At 32.6% G+C, this 19391-nt stretch overlaps 2 protein-coding genes across 2 annotated transcripts; both read right to left on the bottom strand.

The window, feature by feature from the left end:
* Nucleotides 1-1140: 1140 nt before the first annotated feature.
* LOC141718810 (uncharacterized) lies at nt 1141-9892 on the bottom strand. Its single transcript, XM_074521190.1, has 5 exons — nt 9799-9892; nt 2906-2929; nt 2525-2793; nt 2117-2365; nt 1141-1545 (listed from the first exon to the last, which is right to left on the bottom strand). The coding sequence occupies exons 1-5, from the start codon at nt 9890-9892 to the stop codon at nt 1141-1143; spliced, it is 1041 nt and encodes a 346-aa protein (XP_074377291.1).
* Nucleotides 9893-16119: 6227 nt separating this feature from the next.
* On the bottom strand, nt 16120-17073 carry LOC141716842 (basic leucine zipper 43-like). Its single transcript, XM_074519021.1, has one exon. It carries the CDS (start codon nt 16806-16808, stop codon nt 16314-16316), a length of 495 nt encoding a protein of 164 aa, XP_074375122.1. The 5' UTR covers nt 16809-17073; the 3' UTR covers nt 16120-16313.
* Nucleotides 17074-19391: the final 2318 nt, after the last annotated feature.

Genomic DNA, 19391 nt, shown 5'->3' with positions numbered 1-19391 from the left:
AGATGAGAATGAAATAGGGTGGAAGAAGTTGTGGTTTTGTTGCCTGTATATTATTTTATTTTATTATATATTTTTGTTTTAAAACAAACAATAAGTCGACACGTGGCAACGAGGATATGAGAAATGTACACGTAGCCAGAATGGATAAATATGTAACCTTCAGGCAGCCCGGTTTAATACGAAACTCGCAATTAACGAATCAAGTTTCACATAAAATAATTTCAGAAAATCGAGAAAATAGTCTTAAAATGTTACAAATATCCCGAAGTTTACAAAAACATAAATTTCGTAATTTTAAAATAATTTCTGAAAGGCAGTTTATACCCGCTTTAAGCAATTAAACGAATCGATACGTCGGTGAAATTAATCCCGAAAATTTCCAAAATAATTTTAAAATTCTCAGAATATTCCCAACTTAAATAAATATGAATTTCCTAATTTTTGAAGAATTTTAGAATTAAATATGGATTTTACCATTAAACATACTCAGAAAATCATTTAAAAATAAATAATTAATGAAATATGGATTTCTCAATTTTATAAAATCCTAAAAATAATTATTGTAATTATAAAATCATAAAAACAATTTAAGAAACGTTCCCAATATTTATGCAAATAAATTTGCACTAAATCCACTTTTGAAAGTGAAAACAATTCAATACGATCCCATAATTAATCGCGCGGACAACCCGGTACACTATAAATCACATATGGATAATAATCAAACAATTCATAGCGGTCAAAACCAACACACATATTTTATTTATTTAATAAATTCCATAATTGCACAATTAAATAATTCAAAAAGAATACACGAGTCGTTATACTATTTCTACTGGAAAATAATGAGTATCCCCAACCGGTGTTCGAACACACGTCCTTACCTGAAAATACATCTCTTGTAATGCCCTCAAATATATCCATGGCACCACTTTAGCCACCAAACTTTTCCAAATTACCTCACGTGGAACACTATCATATGCTTTCTCAAAATCTACGAACACTAAGTGTAGGTCTTTACTATGTTCACGATATTTTTCCATCAACGGTCTAAGAAGGTGAATTGCTTCCATGATCGACCTGCCTGGCATAAAGCCAAATTAATTTTCTGACACTTTCACCTTATTTCTTAAATTAGTTTCAATCACTATTTCCCGCAATTTCATAGTATGACTGATTAATACCACGATAATTGCTACAGTTTTTTGCATCTTCCTTATTTTTATAGATCGTCACTACCATGCTAATCCTCCATTCATGCGGTATGTCACCAGTCCGAAATATAGTGTCGAATAACCTCGTTAGCCATTGATCTCTCTCTTCACCCAAACACAACCATACCTCTATAGGTATTTGATCCGGCCCCATAACTTTACCTCTACCCATCTTTTGTAATGCTCCCCTAACTTCGACTCTGCTCATAGAAAGTTGAACACCAAAGTCAATGTTAGACTCACTAACTGCTCCTAACTCCCTAACACTGATTCTCTCCTCATTAAATAACTCCCTAAAATAGTTATGCCATATGTTTCTAATATCATTATCCTACATTAGCACGTGTCCATTAACATCCTTTATACACTTAACAAAACCTAAATCTCTTCTCCGCCTTTCTCTAGCCTTCTCCAATCTATAAATACCATTTTGACCCTCTTTTGTACCTAGGTAATTATACATAGCCTCATACGCCTTTGATTTTGCCTCCGCCACTGTCTTCTTGGCAATACGTTTAGCTTCCTTATATAAAATTCTTCTCATATCAACTTGTTCGTCATCTTGGCAACACAAAAGTTCTCTAAAATGATCATGTTTAATTTTTACTCGCTTCTGCACCTCCTGGTCCTACCACTAAGCTTCCTTCTAAACCTGAACCTTTCTTGAGGTAACACCTACATATCTACAGCTATATTTCTGATTGTACAGACCAATCGATTCCACATTCTATTAACATCCTCATCATAAAATCTATCTCTTTCCAAACCAATTCTTTCTTTAAAAATACCTAATTTGTCTCCCTCTAGATTTTTCCATAAAATGTTCGGTGTCACCTCTCTATTATCTTGTACTACTCTTTTCCTTATATATATATATATATATATATATATATATCCATTACCAAAAAACGATGTTGTGTAGTACATGCCTCATCCGAGAATACTTTACAATTTTTGTAATCCATGATGCATTTTCTCGTAAGAAGATAACCGATTTGTGAGTTACAACCACCACTCCTAAGAGTAATCAGATGATCATCCCTTTTTTTAAAACAAGAATTAACAATCACTAATTCATGTGCCAATGCAAACTCCAAAAGATCCCACCCACTCTTGTTCCTCGTCCCAAAACCAAAACCCCCCATCAATGCCTACGTATCCATCCGACTGTTCACCAATATGTCCATTAAAATCACCTCCTATATATAAAATCTGGTCACTAGGTATCAACCTAACTATTTCATCTGAACAATCCCAGAAATTCTTTCTCGCCAACTCACTCAAGCCACATGGGGTGCATACACACTTACAATATTAACGACCTCTTCATTAACTACGAATTTAAGCTTCATAATCCTATCACCGACTCTATTCACTTCTACTACATTCTCTTTCAAGAGTGAACTTATCATAATACCCGCATCATTTCTTGTATTACCAACCCCTGAATACCACAATTTAAACCCGTTAGCTTTCTTAGTACTACCACCCTTCCACTTAGTTTCCTGAATATAAACCACATCTACCTTTCTTTTATTTAACATATCAACAAGTTCTAAAAATTTCCTAGTTGGAGAACCTACATTCAGCGTACCTACTCGAAAGTAGACATTAGTTGTCCCTTACCCCTCCCGAGAAACTGTTGTCCCTAGATTACTACCAATATCACCACCACCACCCCTACTTCTTACCAAATACATCAATCAAAGATAACTCTATGAAATGAAAATACAAAACTTAATAATGAAAAACACACTCTATATATCAAAGAAACTACTTCCAACCGACACCTAGTATTTACTTACCTTAAGATCCAGTTCTATAATTTAAATATCAAGGAGCTATGAAGATGTTGAGGTGGGTTTTAGGGTTTTTTAAGGACCTGAGTTGATAGGGTTTGGAACATGTTTGTTGATTGAAAATGGGCCAAAACTCTCCGCTTGAATTAAAGCCCATTTATGAATTTTTGCGAGATTCAATGTTTTGAAGCTTATACATTTTCATCCATCCATGGCCGAATCTCATCGAAACTGGACGCCGGCGACACCGAGTATCGCGGCGCCACGGCCCATATTTTAGCATATGGGATTTAAGATCTATTTGGACGTAAGTAACGAGGTGGTTGGTAAATTCAAGGCATTTAGTTTAGAGCGGGATTCCTAGGGGAAAGATTGAGTTTGGGGCATCAAAATGATTGCAATATGAGAAATAGAAGGGACTTATAACAACTACTTTTGGTTGATGATTTTTTACGGAATAGGTCATATGATTATAATATAATAAAAGTTTATGTATAAAATATTAAATTGATCACACACTTGAGATATATTCCAATTTTTTTTAATTTTATATAATGATCATATTTCTGAGTATCCCACTCTTTTTTTAAATACTATAGATATAATTAAATGTTTTATACATAATTCATAATTTGTCTACTTTTCTATATTAAACATTAGGGTATTACAAAATTTAGCATTTTCTTTGTTCAAACTTTAAAACCTAGTCATGTTACTTCAATAGATGCAAGTATAATTAGACAATATTAATAATCTAGTAAATTAATAAAATAAAGAGAACTCAAAGTTTAATTTTTTTTATTTAGAATCATTTTAATCTTTTCTTAATAGGTTAAGCCTGATGCTTGCTATCAGTTTAGATCAACTTCGTTATCTAAATACTTATGTTGCATAAAATTCATAATATGTGCAACTGTACACAATCGCAAGCAAGTAATATAGTAGTAATATCAGTTATCGTACCTCAAGAACTTTAAATTTGTATTAATCGAAAGTTAATATCTAACAATTCAGTTATTGAGCACAAATAGTGTTGAAAGTTTTTATAACTAAACTAATTTTAAAAAAGTAATTTACACTAAATTATACTAGCACAACAAGTCTTAAAAAATTCAAATATGAGGAGATAAGTCGTGATAATTACTTCCCCAACACGTGAAAATCGGCAAAAGAGGTACACGATACTATAACAATTTCACAGTTCACTAATAGGAGCTCAATGATCAAAGGTTTCTCTCAAAATCACTATGATATAATTCCTATAAAATAAACTAGCACATGTCTATGTTAATTCACTTTTCAGAATATAATTAAGCGACGCCAATTCACAGAGCTATGCATGTTCACAACTATACCGTAACAATATTATAAATAAAAGATATCAGCATGCACCATTCAAATTTTATTTATATTATATATAACACTCTCGGTATTATAATTAATTCAGTAACCTACTATAATTGATCAAATAATAGCAATTATAAACATGAAAAGCACTTGAACGAGTAAACCATAAAACTGCATACAGTACTTTTTAATAAAACACCAATAATCTCATATTAGGGTTCCATAAAAATTTCAACTTTATAAAGTTAGGTCATATTTAAAATCACAACTCATTCAAGAGTTGATAACACATATTAATAATGAAAAAGAGTTAAGGAGAGAATTCTAAACAAATGATGGAGAAGAACAAATATAGTTGAATGTATTCAATGATTGTATCTCCTTTCTCGGACTTCTTCTTTTTCTCTGTGTATTATGTGTCATATCTATTTTCCTTGTGCTCCCTCTAATATTCAGATTAGGTTTGAATAATAATTCTAATATATCTTTAAATTTTTTTAATGAATTAAAGTAAATATAAGAAGATTTTCTCATTAGAATTGAGTGTCGAGGAAGTGAAAATTTATAGTTGAATTTTTTATTCAGATTATATGCTGATTTGGCTGGACTTTTAATTCATGGCCACTTCTAAAATAAAGTTTTTCTCATAAAATTTTTGTGGGTTGTTGAATTGTCAGAATCGGACTTCTAGAATTTCAGATATGACCTAAACAACGTAGTTTGCGCAAGGGCCCATAAAATCCGATTTTAAATCAAATTAAACTCCAAATCTGATTTTTTTTTAACTCCAAACCTTCTTTTATTATATCTTTTTCATAATTATAATAAAACATTAATATTTATTAAATAAAAATTTAAATCAGTATAAAATAACCAAAATATATGAACATTATTAAGATAAAGTGCACGCTCATCAATTTATAATTGTGAGAATAGGGAAAATAGTTGAATAAAAACTAGTTAAATTAGTGAGGACGCGAAATATTACAAAATTAATAAAACATAACATGTTATTTTAGTTAATGTACATTACAAAAAAAAATAGAGGATGGACTATATGAACATAGTGCATAATAATATTATTGCATAATATTTTTTTTTAGTTTTAATCCTTCTCTCAAAATCAGTTTATAAAAGAGTAAGTATGTGAATAAGAAAGATAATAAATTTTAAATTATTAAAAAAATCAGATATTATAAGGTGTCAAATGGGCTTTCTGGCGATGGAGGGACTATTTTCTTTTTTTTTTGACAATGAATAGAGAATTTGAACGCTCACGATTTTCAAAGTCAACGGATTTTCCTCTTACTATAAATTTCATTATTACTTGTATTAACATGTAAAATGAGACTATTTTTGTTCTCGTCCGATTAATTATTATAATTAACGAATAATAAGATACACTACATGTATTGTGTTATATACATATTATAGGAAAGTTTTTATTTTGTTTTGTGTTTCAATAATTAGCGTTGATATTAGACTCAAAAATATGATAAATGTCATTTATTTTTTTATAAATAATTTAAATCAGGTTTAAAAAATGAAAATCGGAGTACATATAATCCCGAACTCTCGAGTTGTTATACCCAATCATTTTATAGCTCATATTTTTAATAAGATTTTGTTAGGAATATGTTGTGAACTTGATGATAAGTTAAACAAAACACCTTTAGATTTAACTTAATGAAATTTGTAGCACCCGACGGATGATCTAATATAGTCCCGACGGATGAACTTTATAGTCTCGACGGATGACAATTGACATCCATCGAGTGAGTAGCTTATGTAACAAATAAGTACTGTAGCACATTTCTGCAAACAACATGTATTAGTCAAGTAGATTGCGTAGAGTTTTCAAAGTCATGTTGACTACTAGATTGATATGCAGAATAAGTTGATTAATTGTAAATATGAGATGCCTTATAATTCTGTATAAGTAAAATATAGTCAAGTGACAGATAGACCCCCAAAGGATGATCTGCAAGACTCCCGACGGATGATCAACAAAGTTCCCAACGAATGACAAATATAATCCCGATGGAAGATCAAATTCAAATAGCTGTTGACAGTGACAACACAGTCACATGCGTTGGGTGTTTGCAAAAGGAATGTGGCAGCCTGTTAAGAAGGATTTCGAGAACAAAGAAGCATTACCATTTCCATGCAATTGTGAAGATATTCAAAGATGCTGGAATAGAGTAATGAAGTAGCATGGAGTTAGACTAGATATGTTTTGTTTTATTATCTTGTCTCATTGTCATGTAAACTTGGTGATATATAAACCAAGTGTAGCAAGTAGAACAATTAACTAAGAAAATACATTTTTCCAGAGAAACATATCAAACTGTATTCTGTAAGTATTTCTCTGAAGTTTAGTTGTTCAAACTTGTAAGCAGCTGTGAGCTATTCAAAACTTCACAGAGTTCTCAATTTGATATATATATATATATATATATCTGGTGGATACATTCAAATCCACCAGAAAGTTTTAAAGTCTTGTATTTTAGTACTTAATGTTTTGATTTCAACTATCTTTCCATTCCGCACTTCTGCAAATCAAACACTGTTATATGTATTAAGTTAGAACAATTTTAAAATCTTGAAAAGTAGCCAGAATTACATTCAACCCCCCCCCCCTTCTGTAATTCTTGTTGTATTGTTTGGGAATAACAGATTTACCGTTCTCGAACTTAGCTTATTTCGAAATTGAGCCAAAAATTGTTATTAGGATTATATAGGACCCGTAACTTTTTATTATTTGGTTTACTATTCTTAGCTATCTGTGCAATGTAATTTACCATAGTTATAACTATATTTATTTCATTTTATTATATGTATATATATGTGTATATGTATATGTATATTTTAATTATTGGTTGAGTTCTTAATTGCTAACACTAACTGATTTTGAAATATTCAATTTTTCAAATTAATGATTATTTAGGTAATTGAAATAAAAATGACCATGTATATCGTAGTCTCGAATTTTATAGGGAACGAACTCTTCGGTCAAGAGAAAAAAGAACGAGAACTATCCGTCAACACAGAAAATGATAATATTGGCCCATATTTTCGATTTAAATCTGAATAAAATTATACTCCACCCAAAAATAACAAATTATAATATACTTTAGTATAAGGTTGTTCGGTTCCATCACATTTTACACGGCTATCAATAATTAATTATTTCAAAATTTTAATAAGATTTATAATATTATTTAAAAAAGTTATCAATTAATTAACAATATAATTGATATATATTCAAATGTGTAATTAAAATCTATAAACATGGTTCAATTTATTATCATATGTAAAACTACTAAAACAAAAAAAATGAAAGTTGCATATATTATATAAATCAACATTTTATTCGCTCAAAGATTAGAATAATGAAAGATAATAGGATGTGATTTATCTAATAATTTTTTTAATTTAAACTCAAAAATTTATGTAGCGCAATGGCATATAGAGATGCACAAAAAGTAAATCGGACCGTGTTTTATCCGGACTTTAAAAAGCCCGGTTTTTTTGAAAACGGATCAGGCCAGGCTTTTTTAAAAATAAAGTTGAACCGGGGCGGACTTCCTAAGAAATATAAGGTCCGTTTAGGCCCGCGGGTCGGGCCGGATCGGGCTTTTTATTTATATTTTAAATATTATCTTTATATCTTATAACTTGAGCTATGAGTAGTTTAGACACCGAAATAGATAATTATTTTTTTAATATAATAAATAATTATAATAATACAATTATGTACAACAAATTGTATTGTCCAAAATCTGGTATGATGAGCTAGTGATTAATGTCAAACATAAGTTTGATAGTGTTATTACTCTGTATGCACTATGCATTCTTGATGCACAATACTGCCTAATTCATTCATTCTGTATAGTCACAGACTATATAATATAAAGCAAACCAAACATACCCAGTATGTCCCCTTTGACGCAGAGTCTGGAGGCTAAGATGTACGCAGTCTTTCCCTCATTCCGAAAAATGAAGAGTCCGTTTCCCAAAATACCCCCAGCTTGTGTGTGCGCGTCAAAATACGTAAAAAGTGAAAATAATAATTTAAAATTTATGCAAGAATCAATACCAACATCAAACATACAAAAATCTGATCACTTAAATTGAAAATAGTTGAAACAAATATTAGCCCATGATATTATTCACATGGGATTTACCTAATTATTTGTTACTTATTGATTTGTCACCCGCAAGTTGCAGATTTTGGATTTCTATACGAGGAACTGAAACTCAACCGCAAAGTCTCGAAAGACCCTGTTGCATGATTATTGATTCCACGCAGACAACGAACTGCAAATAAATGGTTGAAGTAAATACAAAGGCCAATTTTGTATGTAGTACACCACCGGACTGCATTGTCTCCATTGAGATGCATTTGAATCCATGTATGTAGTATCATACCATACTAAACTACAAGATTAATATGATAGTGATAGAGAGGAGAAAATATGTCTGTGGGAAATTGGTATAACTGCTTGTCATCCTCTTGGACAAACAAACATGGGAGTGCTTAATTATAAAAAATAATACTAATTTAATAATAATAAAATTCAGTTACAATTACAGTTAATTTAGTAATTATTATTAATATCTTTTAATTTGATAAAAAACTAAAAACTTTAATGAAATAAATAGGCTAATAATTATATATACCTTAATTGCTTCTAATATTACAATATAATTTTTTTCAATTATAGAAATTATTGTATATTTTCAGATTTTATATAAAAAAAATTAATTTTTTAATCGGGCTTTTCAAAAATCCCGAGTTTTTATCCTGGGCAAACCTGCCTTTTATCCGGATTTTTTTAGATCCGGACCTTTATTCCGGTTTTATTAAATCCGGGTTTTTATTGGAATTGTTCGGCTTTCGGACCGGACCGGATTTTTGAAAAAAAGGGTGTTTATTCAAGGCCCGCGGACCGGGTCAAACCAGATTGGGCTTTTTTCAAATCGGGATTTTCGAAATTTTTTTCCGGATTCAATCGGATGAGATTTCGGGTTTCAAATTTTTTGATTTACCTCTTTAGCCATGAACTTCAAAGTCGGAAGTTTGATTGTGTAATTTCACAGTCGTTTTATCAGTTAATTTTTTCTTTGATTTGCTTTTAGAAAGCAGATGAGAAAACAGAACTTTATTTAAAAGAGAAATTGCAAAATTATTACTTTTAAAATAATTTTCCAATTTTACCATCTTGTTTAAATATTTTTAAAAATATGTTTGCAGCCAAACTAACTAAATGCAACTTTTTTTGAAAAATAATTGAAAGTGTTTAAGTTTGCATTTGGTTAAGTCTGTACTTTTGAGAAAAATTTAGAAAACTGTATTTTCAGAATGACCTGAAATTTAAGACCCAATTCTGCAAAATGATTGGGCGAAATATTTAGGCCCAACACAAAAAATTTACTTGAATTTTGTGAAGCTGAGATTGTACGAGTTTCGAGAGCATCTAAATTCTCATTGACTAGACGAATTGTTGTTTGTTTTGTGGCGGCTGACATGGCGGTTGCTTCTCAAACCTTGATCCTACGAAGCCCTACTTCAATTTCCCCTCTTCCATCTTCCCTCGCTGCAGCTACAGGAATCGCTTTTGCTATCTATTCTTCTCGAAACTCTCGTCCCAAAACCCATTCTCAGTTTTCTCCTAAACCTAATTTCTATAAACCCTACAATCTCACGCTATCTACCAAAAACCCTTCAAAACCCTACCCGTTAGCATGTTGTTCAAAGATTAAACCTTCACCGAGTCCACTCACTGAGTCAAATCGCCCTGCCTTAACTGAATCAACTCCACCACTACCGCTAAACCCAACTCGCCTAGACCTAAGTGAGTCAACTTGGACAGTCAGCACTCTAGTAGCTACCGTTATCTTAGTTTCCAAGTTATTTGGCCATGCAATAGTGAGTTACTTACAAGGTGTTTGTAAAATGCCTGAACCAAACCAGCTACGCATTGTACAGGGTTTACAAGAAAATATGATAAGCAGTACTAGCCCTTTGTTTTTTGCAGCAATGAAATTCCACAGGCGGCAACTGCACACGCCCTGGACTGTAATGGCTTCCGGATTAGCGAAATGCATTGAGGTTTATATGGCTGTTTTAGCTATTAGGTGTGCGCTCGGTTATTTTCCTAATGTTGAGTGGAAGCAACAGCCTTATTCAGGCCTCCGAGACATTTGTGATCCTTTTCTGCTTTTCTTTCGAAATATTGTTCCACCAGTTTTCGATAGTTTGGATATTAGTTTATCTGTTGGTTTTCTGGTTTTGACAGTTCTTGTTGAGATTCTTACATCAAGGTCCTTCTAATAAATGTTAGAGATTTCAAATCATTTATCATATGATGTACGGTGTGATGATAGAATTGTGGTAATGTTTTTAGACCTTCAACCAATTTTCTTTCAATAATATTTATTGTTTGTAGTTCTGTCATTAGTACTTTATCAATGGTTTGAAACATTGTAAAATATTCGAAAATGCATTGAATTTGTTGGAAACTTATAGGCACCAATTGCACTTGCGTCCCTCGCTGTTGTCATGATTCTTGTGTTTTCAGTACTTCAAATAAGATGTAGATTGTTGTATATCTTTTTTTTGTTATTAATTTCAGAAAACTTGTTTGTGTTACTCCTACTGATCATGAACTCTCGTGTAACTCTTTATCGAATTGCACAAGGAATAAGAATTTTTTTTTAAAATGTTATAAGATGGTTATTATGATTGTAACAAAAAAAGGTGCAAGCTTCACAATTTAGAATCTGTTATTACTAAAATTTGTATTTTTTGCTAAATAGTATCTTTGAATTCAGTGTAATTAGGCATTACCCTCCAATAGGAATTGTTAGTGTGTGTTTGATACGAATAGTTAGTGTATGTGTTTGTGTACGTGTGAGAGAGGGATATAGAGAGATATGAATGTTCAGTGTGTTTGAGTTCATAATTAAGCTGATTCATTTTGATGTCTGTTTGTGACGAGGGGCTAATTGGGTTATTAAAGAGGGAATTTTCAAGAAAGGTGTTAATTTTCAAATAATGGTAAACCAAACTTAGTTATAATGAAGATGCCAAGCCTGCCAATTTCTAAACATTGTGGATAATGCTAGAGGTAGTGTTCCTCGTGTAATACTGCAGAATCTGTTTGTGTTATAGAAGATGATAATGGCACCGACAATTGCTAGCTGAAATTCAAAACTCGAACCAAATTTGTCCTCTGATGAAATAAGAAAAAAAGCAAAGTAGAGGTTTGGTGATTTCACTCTTGTAATAAAGACTAAGCCTTGTTACTTTTTGTGATCACGGCAAACATGATATTTTTGTCAATGCTAGTGCAGTAGATGCTAGTGATTTCGAGAAGAGTATTAAAAGTGAATCACTGTCTGCTTTAGAATCAGACTGCTTTACACTGAAAGTAAATCCTGAACTTTAGATATTCACCACGACCCAAAATGTAGCGAGGACCATAATGTATCAATTTCTGTTGAAAATGTCCAGGTAGTAGGTGATTGCAGCTAATGAAATGACTCTCTAACAAGTAATGAGCTATATTGAATTGTGTTGAATCATCAAGATGTTAATGTTTCCTTTGGTGTATTCAAGGATTACAGCCATTGCAGTGAAGTGGTTTTGGGTTCTTGTTGACAGCTTCTCCTAGTATCGCAGAATCTGAGGCAAAAGTTACAAATTTTAGCAGCAGTCGAAGGAATCCACACTGCATAAACCAACAGGGGAATCATAGTTGCAATATCTACAGTTTGTATAATAGTCTTAAACCAGTTTTACCTTTTAGTTGGTACTAATAGGTTTGCAGATTATTAAATCACTCTGTAAAAGCCAGATTGAATGTTCTAGTTGATGAGAAGCTAACCATATAAAAATTTAAAAGTGCTGAGGTTGAGGACCTCCCTATGTCATGCAATACCAGAATAAATGGAAGGTGTTTGTGGAATGCCCGACCTAAAGCAGCTACTGACTATACAGGGTTTTCTAGAAATTTTGATGAACACTACAAGCTACTGTTTTTTGCTGCTGTAGATTTCCACAGGAAGCAACTGCACACACCCTGGACCATAATGGCTTCCACAACTGCATATATGTGCGCTAAGAAACTTCATATATCATTCCACAAGTCGACACAGCACTAGAGGTTGCTCGGGAAGAACTGAAGGAAAAACCTAACATCGAATTTGTTCTCAAATTATTTATTCCATCCTCATTGACTTCCAAGAAGTTGTCTGAATATCCTTTGTCACAAATTTCTATGAGTGCATCCTCTGCATGATTAACACAATTTTAATGATTTTTGAGGTATGTAGTCTCTGCAGGGCTAACAGAACAGAGCACATTTAGAAGTGTACAGTTTCTGCAGCTTATATATTTATACACATTTGAAGCATCTTTCTGATTACAATTTTTTTAGTGTAATATGATGTATTATTTCTTTGAATTTATAACATGTTGATCTATCTGCGAGACAAAAGTTGTGCATCTGTTCTTTTTGGTAATATTTTGATCCTGTTTAATTTGGTGATGGTCACTTCCTTGTCTTTCTAGAAGAAAGATACAGATTTTTTAATTAATTTTTAAGATATATGATCCAATGATACTGCAGAGAAGAGAAACAACTGTCACTCAGTAAAAGGAATAAAGAAGCTGTTATAAGTTACCCTCGCATAATTCTTGAACAGAACTAGGCCTATCTAAAGATAGAAGAAACAGAGAGCGGCTTGAACAATATAAGCACTTCAAGGAGGAACAAGCAATAGACATATATTTTGCTTTACAAGTTCCCTTCTACACGTTCTGTCATATGGCTTGTGACTTCAGAAATTATGTGTAGTACTTATTTCACTGTTTACTTTCAGTATCATTGTCTAACTTTGTCTTTATGTTTTAACCTTTACTGATGACCTGTTCCTCTAAATTAGTGTTTATGGTGACATGCCAAACACAGAATTACTTCACGTCCTGCTGCAGCTGTTTGATGGCCTCCATTCAATTACGTAGAAAGGTTTCTTTGAGAAGATCAGTGCAAATGGAGTTCCTGTAGAAGAGAAGTAACTTAAAGATTATGACAGCTTCTGATGTTGATGAACTCTTCAGACCCTCTTAAAGGTTATTCTTTACTTAGCATGAAAATTTTTAGATGACATCTTTGATAGGTTTAAACAAAGAGTTGATTACACTTTACAACCCCACCTTTCATTTAAAATCGAAATAGTATACCTATTTTATAAAACGCAGTTTGCAACCCTTAACTTTCAATATTAACATCCCTTCCGGTTATAAAATTGAAATTAAGATGTTAATATTAATAACTAAAATTTCAAATCAATAAAAATATTTATTTTAATGCATATTTTACATGAAAAAAGATTATACCCCACCTGTTCTTTACATTGGTAAAGGAAAATCGGTACGCATTTTAAAATTTCCGTAAAGTATGGTTCACTAAATAATTTTAATTATTTTTTCTTTTAAATAAAAATATACTGTTTAAATTTTATATAGAAAAAAAAAATTCTAAAAATAAATTATAGAATATATTTTATAGTAGCCTTAATGCGTGCCAAGAGGAAAAAGTAAGTAAAAAATGAGGAAGTAGCTATTTTCCATTACTAATGCTCTAAATTAATCATAATGCTAAATACTTAAAATATATTTATCAAGCAAAATATATGTTTTTATATATAATCATAAAGTTTCTAAATACATTTATATTTTAAAAATTATACTGAGTAAAATATAAAATAATTGATATTAATATTATTTTTATAAATTGAAATTCTAATTTTTAGTTAAATTTAAATAAAATTATTATTTAAATATTTTGCTGAATTTCAATTTTACTCTTCAAAATATAAATATTTTTAATAAAATGGTTAAAGGGATGCATATTATATTTGATGTCGAAAGTTAGGGGCTGCAAACTGTATTTTTGAAAGTAAGTATATAATTTTGTTATTGAATGAAAGGGAGGGGTTGCAAAATATAATTAACTCTTAAACAAATGACTCTAAAAAGCCAGGCTAGCATGGATAGAGAGCAAAACAAAATTTTATATTTGATAGCTAGCTAATTAGCAAGTTCCCTCGGGGATGTTCTGCAGCACATGGTAACATGCACTACAAATCAACCAAAGGGGCAAAACACACATCAATTAACTTGTTCTTCAAATTTCTACATTTAGAATTATTTACCTTGTTAAATGGAGGGCCTAATACTTTCAAGTTGTGATTTGCGAAACAATATTCAACATATATATTTGTCATTCCTGATCCCATTTCCAAATAAAATACCATCATTTCTTTTGCATCGTTTCTCACTGATTCCCCTCGACTAACCAATTTTGAATGTCTCATCTTTGTCGTTCCAATCAAAATCCTAGCATCAATTCCCTGGTCATTCATTGCCGAAAGTAGTACCAAAGCTCGGTCATATCCAAGTGCCTCAATGACTGAGTTTTACATCATATATCAGATATAAGTTTGAGTAATATATGTAAATGACATTTCTTACCACATACTCCTAGTTTGTTTAGAAACATAATTGTGAAGCAAGAAAATAAATGGATTATGGTGCTGACATCTTGGAGATCTTTAACAAGAAAGCTCTTATATTCCACATATAACTCTATATGACATTTAAATAATATTTTATTTTGTCACCATGAAGAAGGATAAGCATGCACAATGCACATCAGACAGATTAAATTGAATGTCTGCCATCAAGTATTGTAAATTCGCCACTTATTTTGGTAAATTTAAAGAATTAAAAGGAAATTATCGAGTTTATGTACGTGCACAACTGCAATAAGGTCAATTGGACATATATATTTGCCGAGGCCATCACAATACAGTGGCAAACTGTTGCGTCCAAAATGTAGTGATGCAGATGAGGTGAACACATTAACACTCTTTCGACATCCTGTTCACCTCCATTTCTATTCCACAAAACGGAGTAGTGGGCAACCTGTTGGATTCTATGTTAGGTTATCCTATGTTAGTTATGGCCATTACCTAATTAAGCTTGATACCATGGTGGGGATGCCCTGTATTGGACATTGGACTTATGTCAACTCCAAAAGCTACACGAGTACTTCCCTTACATCTATTAACCAGCATCCTGTAATGGCGTAAATGTCAGACTAAATGCTAAATGAAGCCATTAGGCTTACAAAGAGAGCAAACGGGACACTGGATCTTATGTAGGGGGGCTTTAACATACTATTTCTTATTATCTTAGTTTATGTATAAAAAAAATTAAACAACTCAGAGCACAATTATCATCTCTCCTGTTTTATCCTTTTTACGGGTATACTGATTAATCGATAAGATCGTTTAGATACAGATATACGTTCAAGATTTATGATTGACGTTAGTATATGATTCTGTGCCTGGTATAGCAGTCCACTGATAGTATCTGCTACCTGAGACTCCGGGAGTGTGCATCAGACACACTGACAATATATTTTGTTGTACTTCTGTAACTGCAAGTGTTACAAATTTTATTTGTACGTCTGTAATCCTGTTGTCTACTGGCATTTTTGTACAGAAAAATTATGAAACATCCATGCATCGCAATCTACGTACAGCATGTTCTCATAATATGACTTTTGCATTTATATCAGTATATATTGACCTTCTTTTCTGTTCATTTGGTAATTTTTATACTATCAAGTAAAAGCAGCTTGGCCCAGATTTCAAAGAACTAATTTGATGTATCTAACACTAACAATAAACAAACAAACATAGTGGTCTTATTGCAGTACGTACTTTATATAGGATGTCATGAAAGCTCAAGTAAAGGAAAATCCTACTTGACTTAATATAAAAGAAACTAAACTACCAGAAGGCTTGCAAGTCGAGAAATCTTAAGATAAAATGCCTATTTTGGGTATAGTTCAGGTCTCTCAAAGTACGGTAAGAGCTATATATTAAGCTGCATATCGCTAAGCATTTGACGAAGTTGTGATGTCTCATCTTTAAGATTGGCATTCTCTTGAAGCGCCTGGTCATGTTGCTCAGAAAATTTGTTGAGTTTATCAATGAGGTGTTGATTCTCATTTCTGAGCCAAACAACCTGAGACCAAAGTTCATCCAGCTGCTTCTGCTTGCGCATACGTGATCTGCGTGCAGACTCTCTGTTAGATATCATCCTCCTCTGCTTCCTCTCATTGATTAGACCAAGTTGTTTCTCATCTGCTTCATCAGAAGTTGAGTTGCTGCTGAAACTTGTCGGTTGTAGGTTGAAACTTGGAACTTGAGGGTTAATCTGAAGATCATATAATAAGGGGTTAGAGAATCTGCCAAACTGATCAAATGCTGGTGTGTTATTCTGATTATAGGAAAACTGAGAAGGAAGTACTGTGATTGGATCAGGTGGAACCAGATAATGAAGTTCAGCCATTTCACTGGTGTGCATGGCTTTTAGTACTAATCCGTAAGCTGATTTGAGAGGAGCAAGTATTATATAGGATGAAAAAAGTTAAAAAGGCCCCATTCATCAAATTCAGGTCAATATCAGGGGCTACTGAGAGATGATGTATTGCAATAAGCTGATTTGAAATGGCATATACATGTACATCATATATATATATGGGGCACGAGTAAATGTTACAAATTAGTCTATACATGTAGGTGGTCATTTGTGTTCCCTTATTGTTGTTGATCATGTAATGGTTACATGACACTCCATCCCAATAGTAGACTTGCTTTCTGTATAAAATATTATAGAATTCTGGAATTGCATATCCTGTTACCCCTGTTCCCACCAATCAATGCCTCATCATGGTTTAGACTTTATGATATGCAATACATTATCGCTTTGTCATGACAAAGAACAGGGTGATCAGTGCTTCATAGGAATACTTGATTGTTGTATGAGTATAGCAAATAGCGTTGCTAATTTAGAAACCACAATGTCCATTTATCAGTTGGCCAATTTCTTGTGTGTTCCTTCTCATCAGTGTCCTAAAATTCTGCATAAGCGGCTCTAAAATGCCCCGATTTTTTATGTTATAGTGGGATACAGTTTCGTGTCATGTTTTCACCGGAGTAACATTAGTTCTCACAGACACATGTCTCTAAGAAGTTATTTAAAGTTTTCTTGAAGACAATTGCAGATGGGAAAATATGAGCAGGTGCAGGTGTGATCAGAATTAGCATGTTTGTATGCATTCGTAGCTGTAGAAGATTGTTTAGTTTCTTTGTGGTAGTTGAAATGAATATATGATAATGTGATTTTGGAGGTGGAGATCTGGTTATACTTTAAAATGCAGTCTCCCACTAATTAAAAAGAAGATTGTAGTTTAGCTAGAAGAGGAGCTATGGGGCAAATGTACACTACCCTATTTGTGCCTGGTCAAATTGAATGGACAGGGCACACAACCATTTCATTCGACAGATCTTGACTCCTCTTTTCTTTTCTTTTTTTATATTGTCTGCAAATTGTTTTTCTCGGTGTTTTCATTTGTTAATTGGTTTAAGTTTCTTTTCATCTAGTAGCCTGCATTTAAAGCTTGAACTTTGTTAAATCTGTAGATTTGTTTTGCTTTTTCTGCATGCTTGTAAATGATACATTACACATGACTATTTAGTATTTACTAACCTTGTACATGTAGTTTATTACTCACTCATGTTATGTTGAATAAATATAGGCTTATGGATCTTTTTAAGCCCCGAAAGTTTGCACCAATATACACATCCTTGTCGTTGAAAACCGTTCCCTTTTTTATCCATGAAGTTCTGAAAATGTATCTTTTTATCCTTGGACAACCGACTTACATCGTCTTTGTTTCCGGTCCAAAGGTAAAAAATACATTTTCAACACTTCAGGGGAATAAATGAACAGTTTTGAACCATAGAGAGGTTGATGGTTATATTTGTGCAAATCTTAAGGCTTAAAAGGTCATTAAGCCAAAAATATATCATTACAAGTTCACAATGATCCAGCATGAACGAGTTCCGGTAAAAAGGTTAAAGTAATTAACACTGTTGATGGCACAGACAAGTTGCTCCAGAAAGAAAAAGGGAGGATAGGGTTAATGTAGTTGATGATACAAGCAAGTTGCTTAGGTATCAGTTTAGGCCAGATTACAGCAACCAATGCAATGCTAGCATGAATGCCTTTGTTTCCTTAAGCTCCTCATGCTAATTGGCTCGCATCACCATATCCATCTGAATAGAGATGCATTCCCCATAGCTTCTAGCTTTTTAACATTGTGCTCATCCCAAATGCCAACTATTCCCTCCATTATTATCATCAAACTAACCAAGGTAGTTTTAGTATCTCACAACTTAAATAAATTTCCAGGCCACAGAGATCATGGATATCTTTGTTTAGAGAAAATGCGTCAAGGCGTTTGTTTTTATCAACTTTTTCTTTAGGATTATTAGTACTAACAAGACAACTTTATGCCAAAATACATCACCAGATTAAGATCATGCACATAGCTTTAGCTTTATTGACTGGGAATCTTAGCAGATAGGGACACCGTCCTAAACACACGGCCTAGGTCACGCACGGGCAGGTAACTGATATAACATCTGTCCCATTGCACTCCATTTACATTTTGGAGTACTTACCAATTAAATAATGCTAATCAGTTGGAACCTTGAGTTTGGTACGCCTTGAATTCTTAACATCATATCGTCTTTTCCAATAATGATCGTGATTTAGTCAAAAGACTAATGATAAACCCACTATGTTAAGTTACTAATTTTCTCAAATCATTAAAGTTTTAGTAACATAAGAGTTTTATATGTTTATAAGCACGAATTGCAAAAGGTTAGACTAAGATATCAAGAAGGACGACAGGGCAACAACTGTAGGCAGGCACAAGACATGTCTTTAAACGAGTGTGTTTGGTTAGCGTGGTGCCTGAATTTACCACAGAACTAAGGCAGCCCACTGCCCCACCCCCATTAGATCATCCAAACATTTTGACTCTAATGGAGGTAAAAGAAGAAACCTTTTCTCAGGTGCTCTCCTTTATGATTGCCCCTC

The sequence above is a fragment of the Apium graveolens genome, chromosome 4, assembly GCF_009905375.1.
Source record: "Apium graveolens cultivar Ventura chromosome 4, ASM990537v1, whole genome shotgun sequence".
Taxonomy (NCBI): domain Eukaryota; kingdom Viridiplantae; phylum Streptophyta; class Magnoliopsida; order Apiales; family Apiaceae; genus Apium; species Apium graveolens.
This window is presented reverse-complemented; position numbering and strand designations above follow the sequence as displayed.